This window comes from Amphiura filiformis, chromosome 15 (assembly GCF_039555335.1).
Source record: "Amphiura filiformis chromosome 15, Afil_fr2py, whole genome shotgun sequence".
Taxonomy (NCBI): Eukaryota; Metazoa; Echinodermata; class Ophiuroidea; order Amphilepidida; family Amphiuridae; genus Amphiura; species Amphiura filiformis.
In genome coordinates, this window is record NC_092642.1 from 62,329,208 (window position 1) to 62,345,711 (window position 16,504).

At 37.9% G+C, this 16,504-nt stretch overlaps 1 protein-coding gene across 1 annotated transcript; it reads right to left on the bottom strand.

Moving 5' to 3' along the window:
* Positions 1-4,480: 4,480 nt before the first annotated feature.
* On the bottom strand, positions 4,481-16,024 carry LOC140170686 (lactadherin-like). Its single transcript, XM_072193929.1, has 7 exons — positions 15,909-16,024; positions 14,942-15,205; positions 12,374-12,727; positions 11,588-11,916; positions 7,925-8,120; positions 7,264-7,517; positions 4,481-4,652 (listed from the first exon to the last, which is right to left on the bottom strand). The coding sequence occupies exons 1-7, from the start codon at positions 15,949-15,951 to the stop codon at positions 4,500-4,502; spliced, it is 1,593 nt and encodes a 530-aa protein (XP_072050030.1). The 5' UTR covers positions 15,952-16,024; the 3' UTR covers positions 4,481-4,499.
* Positions 16,025-16,504: the final 480 nt, after the last annotated feature.

The following is a 16,504-nucleotide window of genomic DNA, read 5'->3' on the forward strand; positions in this document are numbered from 1 at the left end:
TTTATATTTTGTTACCTTTTTCCCCAATTCTAATACAATAATGTGAAAAAGAAGAAATTGACTGTAACATTATTTTTTGCTCTAAATAATAGAGGACATATGGATATTTCATACATGTGAACAGTGAACAAAAATCATATCATATTGTGGTGAAATTTGGGCTAAAACATGCTTTTTTCAAAAAGTTTCAAAATTTTTAAACCTAAATATGGCCATTTTTATTTTATATTTTTGGAGCGAAAATGTAATTTATTTGACATAGAAATGTATATCAACGTATTGAGCTGGATATGTTTGCATTAAAAAAGTTACAGAGACATATTTCTGTGACCCATAGGTTTTGACCTATGACCTGCAGAAAACCACAAGCCATTGAGGTATCACAATACGCAGAACAAAATTCTCCATCCATCCAGGGAAGTGCAAATCAAACACTTTCCTTGGTAAGTTAGTTTTAGTGTCGTTCAAAAATTGCTTTTGTTTTAAGTTTTTTGAGCTCAGCATACTATAAAAGTAAAATGATTTAATTTCGCGTAGGTTGGCATTTTACGAATAATTTGAAATAAAGCTTTTAGGGTACTGAATTCTGTATAGATGACTTCATGATAACAAATCTAATTGATGTATTGTTACTTTCTATATGAAAACAGTTTCAAAATCATGCAAGCTTCTGTCACAAATAAATATATTAAATTGAGTACATACCAATTATGGTGATAACGGTAGAAAACATTCGTCTGCAAAACATATTCATTCGCTTTTGAACTTCTGTAGATATAGATGATGCTGAGAGCTAAATAAAGATTCCAGAAAGACCAGATGTCGATATCCGATGTAGATAATAGACAATGCTATGTTACATCATTGTTAGTTGGTTTAAAATGGCTAAGCAGTATCAAGATTATCACCTATACAAGCAACTGCAACGATGACGTCAAATTAATTCCGATGAATAATAAAACTTTTTAGTTAAAACAGTTTGTTTTCAGTAAAACTGTACAAAATCGCGACTCTCAAACGCAGTACGCAGGTATGATATGGAATATACACATACCTTGCCTCCGTATGATTCATTGGTTTACATATTGCGTCAAGGGAATAGCGGCACAGTGTTATGCAAGATTGGGCTGACGATTTTTCTATCATAGAAGTAAACGAATACGACGCAATGTGGGTGTCTTCCTGCCTTGCTTGTCGGGTTTTATTTTTGTATGTAGAAACCAATGGATACGATACGAATTGGGCGTATTTTAAGAATTTTTTGTCAGTGACCATGGTGACATATAGTACTCGTCTCGCATATTCACATTGATAAAGGAAATGTAATAGGCTTACCTCAAACCGTCTGACCTATTTTGTACCATTAATGTCGTTTTATTAGTTGATCATTATGGATGATTAATTTGACGCATTGAAATTTGTGCCATTTATATCGTTTTATTAATTGATCATTACGGATGATTAATTTGAGGCATTGAAATTCTTTCAGAAATGACAATGACATAATGTAGGCTGAACAAGTAATCTATTACACAGCACCCAAGTAATCTATTACACAGCACCCCCATGGACAAAACCTGATGAAAGTGCAATAGGTCATGTGTCATAAACTGGGGTACCTTAGTGTTACAAAGTACAAAATGAAATGTTTCAAAATTAAAAATTGGGGGTACAACACCTCCACCCTTCGCAGTCCGTGTTACAAAATATGGGTCAGTAGTTTTAGTTTCGCTTTGCCGGTGTGCTATGAATATAAAAAACACTTCTAAAAGACATACTATGTATACATCAATAAAATTTCTGAAAAGAGGATTTAATTCATAATAAAAAAAATATATAAAAACGACCTATCCCACATTTGGGTTATTTTGAGAAAATAGGCCTTTTTGTGCGAATTTTCAATACAATACATAACAATTTCACATCTTAAAACACTGATTCATGTTTGTAATAATGACCTTTGGTGACAGCAGCGCCCTCTATTTTTACCAAAATGTGGGATAGGTCGTTCTTATATTGAGCCCCTCAATTAAGAAGACTGTTACACGAAGTAACCGTACCTTGAGGTTGATTGATAAACTAAGACTCTTCCAGATCTTTGACATACTCTGAGTTGTTGTCCTTGCCATAGCTAATCTCAGATGTGCTATCACCTTTGTTGCCTATCATTGAACCCAGGTATTCAAATTGTTTAACCTTCTCGATATTTTTACCATCTATCAAAAAGTCCTCTCAAGTTCCAGCAGTTCTTCTCTACTGCTGGATATTGGGGTGGTATCATCAGTATAGCGTAGATTTGTGATACTGCTACCGCCAAATTTGACTCCACCAGTAAACCCGTCCAAAGCTTCTCTCATGATGTCTTCTGAATAAACGTTAAACAGGTTTGGTGACAATATGCAGCCCTGTCTCAGCCCTCTTCCAATCTTGAACCATTCGGTATCTCTATTACTTGTCCTGACTGCAGATTCCTGGTCCTCATATTGTTGACTAATAAGATCAATAATGTAACCAGGGAATCCCATCCTTCTCATTAGTATGCAAAATTCAAAAATTGCTAGGGTGTTGGTGAAAATATTGTGGAATAAAGCAAAGTCGCTCAATAACAATAAGGTTACATACGAGTTCAAAATAAAATTCATATTAAACTAAACGTGACTTCTCTCTAGTCCGAATGGTCGCTGTCCGAAGGTTCTCTAGTCCGAAGAGTCGCTAGTCCGAAAACCAAATTAAGTTCGCTAATCCGAAGGTTCTCTAGTCCGAATATAGAATAAGAGTTAGGGTTAGGGTAAGTGTTAGTGTTAGGCTTAGCAAGCTTTATTCTATATTCGGGCTAGAGAACCTTATTTATTATTTGGACTAGCGAACCCGATATTCCGACTGGTGAACCCTTTTCAGAGTTCGGACTAGCGAATGGTAAATTACGTTTTCGGACTAGCGAACCTTCGGACTAAGGAGCCTTCGGACTAGGGAAACTTCGGACTAGAGAGTTGTCCCCAAACTAAACCCGATTTGCAAACTATGCAAAATCTTTCTTCCCGAGACACACCTTCGTTCCTACCAACCTCAATTTTTATATTCAACATGCCAAGCATTAATTTTGACAGAATTATTTTTAACAAGCAATCTTCTTTAAATAATAGCAATCGATGTGCGAATGGCAAATAAACACTTTTTGCTCATGAACACCTGAATACGTCAAACACTTCTGAGGGCAAGGCAAGCAATGATCATGACTGACGAACTACGGGAGCTTAATCCCCTTGCCCGTTGAATTTGTTTATAAACTTCATTTCGCAAACTGAACTTTTGTACGCCATGAGCACACATAAATAAATATAAGCTTAAAAATTATTTTAACCTAATTCAGTCATTAATTTTCAACAACATATGGGGTGTTTTGTTCCCAAACCAGACTTATTGGTAAATAATTGCACCAATTGCTCGTTCCGACCGGTAACGATGCGCAATACCATATTAACCGTAAGTTAAGTGTTATTATTTGAGTACTCTTCCAATGATCATACTTGATAGACCTACTGCCAAGCGATAACTAAGGATGCATTTTAAGGGCTTCTTTTCTATCAAACTTGCAATCTTATCCTCGCAATCGATGCCAATCCCCATTTTCCTGTTAAATGTCGTGACATTGCCACCATTTGCCATCTTTTTGGTACAAGATATCCAGCTTACTGGGTCTTTCTTAAAATCCCTAAAAACTTTTTGCAAGTTTACTCTTACAATGAACTCTTTTTACCATTGTCGCCCATGAACACCAAAATGGGGCATTCCAGTTGGTATCCACACACCCCCTATGCAATAGATGACCTTAATCGTCCACACAGTGAGTGTGAATTTCAAATGCAGTTACCTGAATAGGCGATTCCATTTGAAATCTACATTCCCCATATGGGAGATTAAGGTCATTTTTTTATAGGAGTGTATGGATTTAAACTGAAAATATCTATATAATGGGACTAGTGGAATTTCAAACTGTTCCTTAAACCGATGTTAAGCTCTCCAAAGAAAACTCACTTTTTCAGGTTGACAATTTTTCAGATTCATGTTTTCCTCATGTTTCTTGTTCCATATTTGCTCTCGTTTTTGTCAATTTTTGTTTTTGATATTTTAAACACTGGTTAGGTAATACATGTGTGCAAGTTGTGCCGTGTAATTTTGGAAGGAGTACTTTTTTTTAGTGAAAATGCATATTTTTGGCCATCGACCTTCGAATTGACCAACTTTGGTTAAAATCTAACAAATCATATGGCTATAATGGCTCATTATGTGATTGACAGAATAAAAACTGCAGAGAAACAGACCCTTAAATGCTACACCTTGACTAAGGAAAAAATATCAAATTAACATTTACAATATTCTATTTTACACACCTTACACTATGTCGTATCCTTTTTAAAACTCTCTTGTTATATTTACATGACCATCTTTACAAATAAATACATTTTCTACTTGTGTGACTTTAATGTAAAGGCACACAGTTATCCTGACATGCATGGTCCTAGTATTTCCATTCTCAATTTGCAATAGTTACCAGGGCAAACAGTGGGTGTTACTATGATGTAGCTGGTTTCCACCGGTTCTTCAAAGATAATGCTGACAGGTGCGTCCCCATCAAAGTTGGCTTCAAACTCCTATATACAACAAACATGACAAGGAAAAAATCACGTAGTTTACAACTATTATCTAAAGGGTTCAAAAGAAATAACTCCCCCTAAAATTACAAAACATTTCTTTGCATAACTTGACATACATTTGGTCAATTTAAAAGATTTAAAAACCTGTGAATAGAAGAATAATTTTGCTACCCTCTCAATTTTCTTTTTTTTAAAAATCATTTTTGTTGGTTAAAATTCATCACATTCTCCAAAAATGATGCTTTCAGAAAAAGTTGCACTTTTCAACATCCTATACATGTAATGTACAAAAACGTTCTCGATATCAATGTGATCAATGTTTTGATTGATTTAATTGTTAGTTTATTTTCTTAAATTTTATGTATCCGATTACTCAGTCACCCGTGCAATCATCTTTCAGCATAAAACAATGATTCATTGACATTAATTTTGACATAAATGGAGTTTTCAGTCGGTGTTTCAAAAATGGTAAAATCACTATAGGAGTAGAAATAACGTTTGTAGATGATGCTTATTTCTTTCGTTGGCTAGAAGAGATGAAAAATTTACTTGCAAATGGTAGACTGAAACAGTTGCAAAGGTCTATAACAACGGCTCTCTTGAATAACGCGTACATGACAAAGAAGAAATGGCCAACAGATATTGGAGGTTGGAGGTCAGCATCCAGCCATTTAACTGCATGCAGCCAATCGCTTGTGGCCACGTCATGAGTGTTAAACCTTTATCCAAGAAATCCACCATTTTAAATCAAAATGCATCTGCTGCAACCGACTCAATACAGGTACATGTTCACCCTTTTGGTCAAATGTATGCGTGGAGAGCTTATTTCTCATTCCTAGTGATTTTATCATTTTGAAACCACTGCTGATTAAAAGTTTCGAAGAAAATCTCATTTTACGTGAAAATTAAGTTCAACAAATCTTTGTTTTGCACAGAATGATGGGTGCATGGGTGCCTGACTGATCAGAGACAGAAAGGTGAAGGAAAAAACTAAGAATTAAATCAACCTTAACATTAATATCGAGAACGTTTTGCACATAATGTGGTAAAGCATCATTTTTGGAAAATGTGATTATTTTTGACCAAAAATATTGTTTTTGCAAATGAAACAACTTTGGGAGGGTTGCAAAACGATTCCTCTATTCATAGCTTTTTGAATTTTTCAAATCAACAAAATGTACGTCAAGTTGTGCAAAGAAATGTTTTGTACTTTTAGGGGGGGGGGGAGTTATTTCTTTTGAACCCTGTATTTACTCAATACACTCACCATGATCAGCTAGTAATAGGTGGGACTTGATGGGACAATGGTACATTGATATAGAATGTAGTACACACAGCTGCGCGCAGCACTTTTGCGCTTTGCGTATTGCGTGACTGACGCTCGCTTTTGTGAATTCACGCAGATTACAAAAACTTTACGAAAAGCCTCAATGTTCCTTCGGATGCGTGTTAGATATTGTAAATTAAAGATTTGAATCAATCTATAATTAAAGACAGAGATACAAACAATTTATCGCGTCTGATGTCACTGTCAATTACGATCCTTGATTGGTTTACACAGGTTAATCAGCGCGTAAAAGGAAGACCGATCTATCTGGTGCTGATCGGAGAAAAGGAATAGCAGCAAATGGCGAAAAATACGTACTTTTACAAGGCAAAAAGCAGCTTTTCTAGGCATTGTGTACATGGTGCCTTCGCCAAAAAAAAAAAGTTTTCCACTATAAAGGCCTAACTTTTGAGATGGTTTGAATGTTTCAAGGTGCAAAATTAACAATACGGCGCCCGGTTATAAATCCGCGTTCAGTAAGTCATCATCACGACACTTGTAAACAAACCGTGTTCGAGTTTGATTGACAGATGACGTCAGACGCGATAAATTGTCTTTATCTTTGTCTTTCATTATAATGCCAATGCCTATGGGCGAAACGAATCCCCTCACTCAAGTGTAGCAGGTGTGCGGATTGAGTAAAAAGATAATTATCAAAGGATGAGGGGGGGGGGGGATACAAATTGGACAGAATCTATGACCAGATTATTTCAAAATGGCAACTTACAGATGTAGCAACGTCATCACAGCCACCAAGGACTGCCGACATCTAGAAACAGTACAGTCATTGCAGAGTGAACAAGGTTCCTGACAGCGGCGTAGCTGGGTTTTTTTACAAGGCTTATTGATAAGCTACGCCACTGGTTCCTGATAGGAATTGAAATGTATCGAGTTAACGCAACCAGGATCAGCTCCCCGAGTTCCGTACGGGTTACAACGAGACTATTAGCAGTAAGTTCCTTGTCCAGGGGAATTTCACGCTAACTCAAATTTTCCACGAGAGCGTACTAGGCACCGCCAGGGTTCGAACCCGCAACCTCTAGCACCATAGTCGAACGCCTTAACGATTGAGCTAACTTGACTTGAATTGATATGTTTAGATACATTTCAAACCAATTCGCAAAGCAATATTATCTGCTTTCGTGAGAGTTGTTTTTAATGCTTTCAGCTGAGCGCAAAAATGAGAATTGATTTAAAACTCATTCACATACTAGTAGCTTCTCCTCAATTTTCATTCATAATGGTTTCACGTCTACAATCGCGTTTGTAAATCCTATATACCTGTGATCCAAACATGGGTGAGCTGTCCGCCTCAATGATGCAACGTTCTACCCACTGGTCACCGCTGCCTTGTATAATGATGCCAGAAATGTTGACTTTCTGGTTCCAAGTAACTCCTATCGAATTTGAAGGCGGTGCATCCCAATAACTTCCATTATGAAGTCTTGCAAAATTCTTGGAGGCAATGTTATAAGAGACGAAGATCTGTCCCTCATAAATTTGTTGACTTTCCATTCCGAGCGGTTTGACGCAACCTGTGACATTCAGAAATATATATACTCATTGGTGAGATTGCAAATATGAATCTACATTATTCAAAATGACGGCCTATAAATTATTCGGCCTAGCAAGGTGTAAGGGTGAGATGAAATAAAGCATAAATTTTATTATTCGTCATTTATGTTAAGGGGTGTTTGTGAAGTCTGATGGTGTCAGATGCAACGTAGCAAGTTTTAATAAAAGTAAGTTCCAGAAACGATCTAATTCCCACGCCCTGCAAAATATGTGAATCGTCATCTTAATTTTTTTGTACTTGGCCGCTGAAGCACTACTGGTATTAAGCAGTCTCAACTTTAATGGGGACCTGCACAGTGAAGTCACATCCGTATCTTAACTAAACGTCCCAAGTGTGAATTTATAGCTGCTTTTATGTATCACTTACCGCACTCTTGAGTATTCTCGCATCCTAGTATTTCCATTCTCAGAGCACAGTCTGAGATCGTTATCTGATTACCATTAGCCAGGTCCTTTGTTATTTCCATACAATCTTGTGGTTGTACACGTATAACACTTGTAATCACTGGTCTCTCAAACATGAGCGTCGTGTGTGATTCGGGATCGTCAATCCAAGCAGATTCCTATAGTGAATAAATGTATTAAGAGTGAATTTACTTATGAGGCGATCATAGGAAATTTTATTTAAAAGGGCCTCATTCAGGTGGACAGTGCATACCTGTGTATATATAATGACAAGAAGAAACACTTCGACGTTTTCTTTACTTAGAAATCACCAAGAATAATTATATTAGTCATTCTTCAGATTATTAGTTGCTGTTTTGAGCAAGAAATAATAAACATGTTGGTTAATTTCTTAATTGGTTAATACTTCAGAAGATACAATTCCTCTCGTTTGTAGGGCGCTATGCATCATTTCGACGATATCGAAGCCTTCTTCTTCTTCTTCAGATTACGGCTCAACACTCCAGGTGGAGAAAAGCGAGTCGGATATTGTGTGTGCGCTAGTGCTTGATACTTGCTACTGGAAGTGGTTCTGTAGCTGTTGTTTACATGCTTTTGGATCTTCTATGCTGATGATTTGTTGTGGTAAATTATTCCAGTCTATGAGAGTCCTAGGTATGAATGAGTATTTAAAACAGTCTTTTGAGGAGTATAGTTCTATAAATGACTTGGTATGTGACCTCCTGGTGGCGCGCTTGACCGGGTGCAGCAGCTTTCGAACTGGTATGGATAAGTAACCCTCGTAGGCCTTTTGGAAGACAGTCAGACGAGCGATCTTTCTTCTCTCCGCTAGTGTTCTCCAGTTTAAAGTTCGTAATCATGACAGATACACTGCTGCTGCTTTTCTCTCATGACAGATACACTGCTGCGCCTATCGTAATCTCTCTTGACAAAGCGGGCTGCTCGTTTTTGTACGGCTTCTATCTGGTGGATTTGGGCTGCTGTGTGTGGATCCCATACTGCTGCACAATACTCAAGTGTTGAACGATAAGCCAGATCTTTAATGTCTTCAGTGCACCCGTGTAAATTTCTTTTTGTAAAGCCCAATGATCTGTTCCCCCTTGCTGTCATGTGGTCAATGTGTTTGTTCCATTTCATATTATTTGTAATTTCGACACCCAAATATGAGTGCGAGTCTGTTTCCTGGAGGGTGGCTCCATCCAGTAAATATGTATGAGTTCTCGGGGTATGTGAATGTGTTATTTTCAAGGTAAAACATTTTTCACAATTAAATTTTATTTGCCATGTGTGCTCCCACTCAACTAGTCGGTCAAGGTCAGTCTGTAAGAGGTATGCGTCTTTGTCACCAGAAATGGTTCTGTAGATCACGCAATCGTCTGCGAATAATCGTACATTGGAGGTGAGATTGTCAGGTAGATCGTTGATGTACAGTAAAAATAGCAACGGACCAAGCACAGTGCCTTGCGGAACGCCGGATTTGACACTGGTCCAGTCCGAGCATTCACCTCCTATAACTACCCTCTGCTTCCGGAGCATCAGGAAGTTAGAAATCCAGTCGTAAGTCGGTCCTCGTATTCAGTAATGGTCAAGTTTCAGCATAAGTCTTTTGTGTGGCACCACATCAAAAGCTTTGCTGAAATCCATAATCACAACGTCCGTCTGTCCTTTTTTGTCCAAAGTTTTCACAAAGTCGTAGGTCGTAAGTATCAGCTGGGACTCGCACGAACGATTACGGCGAAAGCCATGTTGAAAGTCAGTCAAAATCTCGTGCTTGTCTAAATGGAGCATGATGTTCGAATGAAGTACATGCTCCATTACCTTGCAGCAAATAGACGTCAGAGAAACCGGTCTATAGTTGGAAGGCTTCGTGCGGTCCCCTTTCTTGAAGATGTTCGCGCAGATTGCCTGTCTCAAGAGAATGTCTAAAGATGGGGGTCAAGGCTGGAGCGATTTCAACAGCCCCCATCTTTATTATGCGTGCCGGCACGCCGTCGGGTCCTGTCGCTTTCCCGGGGTCAAGGTCGGTCAACAACTTCACCACACCTTTAACAGTGATGTTTATATCTGGCATACGAGTTACATTTTGTTTGTTTATCTTTGGCATGTTGGTAATATTCTCCTGTGTGAATACTGATTCAAACTGCTGGTTCAATATGTTGGCTTTTTTGTTGTTATCCGACACCAACTGACCATTTAATTTCAGGGTTGAAATACCAAAAGAGTCAGTTTTTAGACTCTTTATAAAAGCCCAGAATTTCTTGTTGGAAACAGCACATAATATAATTTCGGAACTTACCACGTGTCAGACGGTTCACAAACTTCCTTAGGGAACGAAATGTTTCCCAATATTCGGAAGAGTCTGACTCCTTAGCACGATTGTAGGCTTTGTGCTTTTTCCTAAGGGCACTTTTGGTCTTACGATGAAGCCATGGTATGTTCTTTAACTAGAAGACATCATCTTCGAGGGAATATTTGCATCCATTAAAGCAGTTATCCTATTTTTTGAAATCAGTCCATAGCTCATCCACAGATACAAGGTCATGAGCAATATCTTCAAAATCATTACTGATTTCACAGAGGTCATTTTTGATTGCCTCCCAATTAGCCTTGTTGTAAAGAAACACTTTTCTAGGCTTACTTCTGTTGATGATGGGATTTGTGTTGATGGTAATCAGGGAAATGCCATCATAATCACTCATGCCCGGTAATACCGAGACTTTCTCTACCAGGGTAGGGTTTGAAGCAAAAACAGGTCCAAAATATTTGCTCCACGTGTGGGCTTTCTAACCATTGGTCTAGCCCAAATTCATTTGAAATATCAATCAGACTACGGCATAAGCCAGGTTTCGGGCACTTGGGCAATATGGCCTGGTTTTCCCAATCGATATGGGATAAATTAAAATCGCTCCCAGTCATATGTTGTGCCCCTTTGTCAAATCGATTTTTGACAATGATGTTTGTAGGCGTTCAAGGACCTCGCTACCTGGCTTATAAAAGGCTCCGACAAGGATAGACTTAGACCCAACAATTTCTAATTGAGCCCAAAGGATCTCACATTGTTCATCCAAGTCCACCCGATGTGAGGCTATGAGATCACTCTTCATGGCGATAAAAACACCGCCATGAGACCTGTCATTATCGCCTAGTGGCCTATCTTTTCTAATGACAGTGTATCCCGTTGGGACGATCTCACTATTACTCACACCTTCAAATAACCAAGATTCCGTGCCGATTAGGGTATCTGGTTGATGAGTGTCAAGGCATATGGCTAGTTCGGCCACTTTGTTTTTTACGCTTTGGAAATTTATTACCATCACCTTCATCTGCTTGGATTTTTTAGGACAGTTTGGACGTGATTTGTCAGACCATTTGGTACGTTTTCCACCTGTATGCGTACTATCGGAACATTTTGTATTTATGGGCGACGATGTTGCAAGAGGTGGATTGGCAGCAATTGGGGTTTTGATGTCCTCTTCACTACTGATAGAAGACAGTGTGCCAACTTTAGCCTACTTTATTTTATATTCTTAAACCGGGAATGTTCAATGTTATTTGATTACCGGAGGAGTGAGCCTAAGGTAGAAACAATCGAAGCAACGAATCCGTGGATCCCATACAAACTCACCAGACTAGAATTGACGCTCTCGAAGTTTCGTCCATTAATCTGCACTTTGATAAAGTCGTGGTGTATCCAATGTTGCTTAAATCCTTGTATTATGATCCCTGACACTCTCTTCCCAAACCCAACATACACCTGTACCCAAGGGTTGGTATCGCTACTATCAGGCACCCAATATCGACCATGGTCTAGCCTGACTCTTTGTGCGCTATGTTTTTGTTCAATTGTATTGGTATTCGAGTTGATGATTTTATAGGTTCCACGAGATGAAACTGCAATTCTTCTATCCTTGATATCATGGCTTTCCATTCCAAGCGCATGCGGAGTTGTACATCCTAGTAGAATGAAACAAAAATAAATCATTTCGAAAATTATTCTGAACTATATAGCTTTGGAACCGAAACTCAGAAGATTTCACATATATATTTGCAAATATGGGAAGCACGGTGGCCCAATGGTTAGGGCGCAAGCTTCATAATCGAAAGGCTGCGGGTTCGAGCCCTACCACAGCCAGTGTGTTGCGTCCTTGAGCAAGATAGCTTAATTCCCAATTGCTTCACTCCACCCAGGTGTAAAATGGGGAGCTGCTGGGGTACACAATCTAAGTCGCTGCGAGTACCTGCGCATCAGTTGCTGACTTGGTGAAGCGGAAACGATTCTGATATATCCTAATGGCAGAGGAATAATTGTTGAAGTGTGCTGATAATTAGGCCATGCCTAGCTGAAGCGCACGTTAAATCAAACAACATTTATTTATTTATTTTAAGTAATGCATTTTGTTACTTTTCTCACCTGCGATCTGCCCACTAGAACATCTAGTGTGTTGTGTAACAGTCACCTTTTCAGTTATCGCTGAGTCCGATGTCTCGACGGTGGTCATATTGTTTGTTTTAGGGCTAGTTGTTGTCATGGTGATAGTATTATGGCTAGTTGCTGTCTTAGTGGTAGTCCTAGGGCTAGTTGCGGTCATGGTGGCAGTCTTAGGGCTAGTTGTGGTGTTAGTGGTAGTCTTAGAGCTAATTGCGGTGTTAATGGTAGTCTTACGGATAGTTGCGGTCATGGTGGTAGTCTTGGGGCTAGTTACGGTGTTAGTGGTAGTCTTAGGGCTAGCTGCGGTATTGTTGGTAGTCTTAGAGCTAGTTACATCTGAAATCAATTATTATACGACACTTATTAGAATGTGAACAAATATCTTTGTGTTTCCGCATACCGACGAATGGCATATTACTATAAACCAGCACTTACAGGATGCATCAAAATGATTGGTACCAATCAGTTTCGGTGGTTATTGAAAATAGAAAGATTCGAGCCAGGTTTACCAACTTGGTGTGGGGAACAAGACAAAGACAAGATAAAAACTAATGCAGTAAAAACCATGAATGTACACTGTTGCTGCACTAGTAAAAATCCAAAACCACAGGGATAGTAGACAAACATAAATACAAATACAACCGACGTTTCAAGCAGATAAACTGCCCTTCCTCAGGGACAAACAACAAAAAATATATACAGCGAATAATTGAATCTAGTTACAAGTGATAGCAAGCATAAAAAATAATAAAATCATAGCAAATAATTAAACCAAGGTAGCAAGTAAAAAGAAAGAGAGCAAGGTATACCAACTTGATGTGGGGAAACAAAATACAGACTAGACGGTATGCAGAGGGGGACAAAAACAACAAAAGTAGGCATTGGCATAGAAATTACCAATTCCAAGGCCTACAGAAGTGTTAGACCTGCAAAAACAACACGGATCAATAGGAACACAAAAGTGCACTGGAACAAGTGATGAAAATCACTATGCGCATAAACAGACATAGAGAACCAAACAACCAATGTAGGTACAGGCAAAGTTCGATGACCAAAAATTGCCAATTAGCCCACAGAAGTGTCAGGAAAACAGTACAAAAGTGTACAATGATGAAAATCACTGTGCACATAAGCAGACCAAACAGACAACAACAAAAAAACGACGTTTCGAGCAGATAAACTGCTCTTCTTCAGGGACAGACAACAAAATATAAAATCAAACAGCGAAAACTACATGCTGTAGTTTAAAAACAAATTCAAGTCAAAAACTGAAGGCAAGTTCGAATAGAAGGTAGCAAACACGACAACAAGCTCAGAGGAAAATAAGCTGTGTCTTTACTCTATGAAGGCAAGTTCACTACGTTCCACTGCACTTTGGTATTCCTATTGATCCGTGTTGTTTTTGCAGGTCTAACACTTCTGTAGGCCTTGGAATTGGTATTTTTTGGGTATCGAACTTTACCTACTTCTATGCCTACTTTTGTTATTTTTGTCCCCTCTGCATACCGTCTAGTCTGTATTTTGTTTCCCCACATCAAGTTGGTATACCTTGCTCATTCAAGGTATCCTCTTGCATCAGTTATTGATCCTTGATGTGTTTTGTGTCCTCGTCCGTTGGATTCACCATTACCCACTTTTTCAAGGTAGCAAGCAAAATATCACAGAGCCAAAAATACAGCGTCTCTACAGAAAGAGAGATGGCAAGTGTCTCTGCTCGAATTTTTGTTTAAGTTTGTCTACTATCCCTGTGGTTTGGGAGTTTTACTAGTGCAGCAACAGTACTCATGGTTTACATACTGCATTAGTTTTTATCTTGTCTTTATCTTGCTCCCCACACCAAGTTGGTATACCTGGCTCGAATATTTCTATTTTTATATATTCTAGGTATCCTCTTGTATCATCCTTTGATCCTTGGTGTGTTTTGTACCTTGTCCCTTGGAGGCGCCATTACCTACTTTGTGGTTATTGAAAAGCCTGCTTCTTCCAAATGTAACATAAAGTATTCATGAAATTACCATAATTTCTTGTTATATGACTGTTTTTGACATTAATCATCTAATTATGAGAATCCTATATTGCAATTTGATTTAGCAGTTATGTCTATTATCACTCAAAACTGCTTGGTACCAACCATTTTGTACAGCCTGCATTACCCGTGCCTGACCGCGACAAAAACGGTTTTGCACGGCAACATCATAACATCATCGCCCTCTACAGACGGTATAATACAAAGGGATTATTATTGTAATTATTGTAGCAATATGAACTTATATTTGTTCGTACCAGAAATCGAGAAAGTATCAGAATATACAGACAAGAGCCTGTTTGTTGTAAAAATCAAATAAACTCAAAATTTACTCAATAGAAAACGTTAACAAACACATTCATGTCGAAGCGTCTAATATTGAAGTAAACCTATGTAAAAGCACTTGAACCTTACGGAAACGAATCTCAAACAATCACATTGTTAACTTAAACAATGCACCTTAAAAATGAAGAATTGCAAAACGAATAAAAGCAAACAAACAAATACGGTTATAAATAACTTACATTCATCTTTACAATCCAATAATTGTCTTAAACTGTCTGGATCATCATTGTTAACGAATTGCAATGGATTGTCGATATAAAAACGCTTTTCCAATCCCTCCTTTGATACGGTATTTTGTCCCCCAAATAGTATCTTGGTACAAGTACACCGGTCATTGAGGGTATCCGATAAGAACCACCGTAGCTTGTTGCCGCGATTGGGATCTGGTTGTTTGCTTATGAAACACGTAATTGCGTTAGATGTGTAGAGCACAAGACTAAACACTGGAAAATTGAAAATGAAAAAAAATACAGTATTCAAAAACTGAAGAAGAAGCAAAAGTTGTGAATTGTAATTACAACCTGGACTTTATTTTATATTTTGATGTTGCTGCAGCTTACTCCTGTTGCATGGTCGAATATGTGTTTGTTCTTTTTTTCTAAATAAATGAATACAGTATTAGTAATAAATAGAGATTATCAACGCAAGGAAACAAGGCATATGCACTTTTTGAAGAAAAACCAATGGTATTTAAATCTGTATATTATTACACGAATTCGGAGCCATGCATACTGTTATCACTGATGAGGAATGTGCCTTCGAAAAAAACTAAAGGTAGAAAACATAATGTGGTAAAATTGGTTTGCTCAACTTTAATGCCTGGAAATTAATTGCATAAATTCCCATGTACGTTTGTATGATACGTTTTAAAAGCATGTCAGTCAGAGCATAAATAAAATCATTATACATACCAATTGCAGTGACGAGGGTATAAACTGCATGCAAGGCAAGACATTGTAATTCACTTGTTTTACATTAAGATATTGGTAAAAATTTGTCGCTGGTATAAATGGAATTATAATACATACCAATTACAGTGACCAGGGTAGAAACTGCATGCTGGCAAAACATTGTAAATACTTGACGTTTTATATTCAGATATTGGTAAAAAATTGTCGCTGGTATAAATAAAATCATTATACATACCAATGGCAGTGACGAGGGTGGAAACTGCATGCCGGCAAGACATTGTAGTTCACTTGTTTTACATTCAGATATTGGTAAAAATTTGTCGCTGGTTACTAGAAATTTATAATTGCAACCAAAAGGTAGCACATATGCTTGACAACATCATTGGATAAATTAATGCAGCAAAATGGAATGATTGTGTTGAACATTGAGAAACTGAGGATAACACTGCGCCCAAAATGTTAATTCGGGTGTAATCCTTCCTGATTGTGATGCCTTTCAGATTTGTCTCTCATCTGTGAAACATAAATTGGGCGACTTGTCAAAGTCATCCTTTTCCTTAATTATGACAAAATCGAGACGCCTTGCCACTTAACAGTCCTCATCGACAGATTGCTATGGATACGCAATAACAAAAGCAATACCAAACTCTTACAACTCAATTAAAACATGCACTAAGATTCAAGATGAATTAACAATAAATATATGACTTCCATACAATCATCTACACTTCATAGCATTCTTATACTTAGTGAAAATGTCATTAAGTAATTAGGTCTACTTCTGCATACATTACAGGCAAGTACCTTAACCATTATGCCACTCTCTCTTTA

Coding starts and splice junctions, on each gene's coding strand:
- LOC140170686 (XM_072193929.1), bottom strand. CDS start 15,951: ATGTCTTGCCGGCATGCAGTTTCCACCCTCGTCACTGCCATTG. Junction 11,917..12,373: donor TTCTAGTGGGCAGATCGCAG/GTGAGAAAAGTA, acceptor TCATTCTACTAG/GATGTACAACTCCGCATGCG. Junction 4,653..7,263: donor CACCCATGTTTGGATCACAG/GTATATAGGATT, acceptor TGTTGTATATAG/GAGTTTGAAGCCAACTTTGA.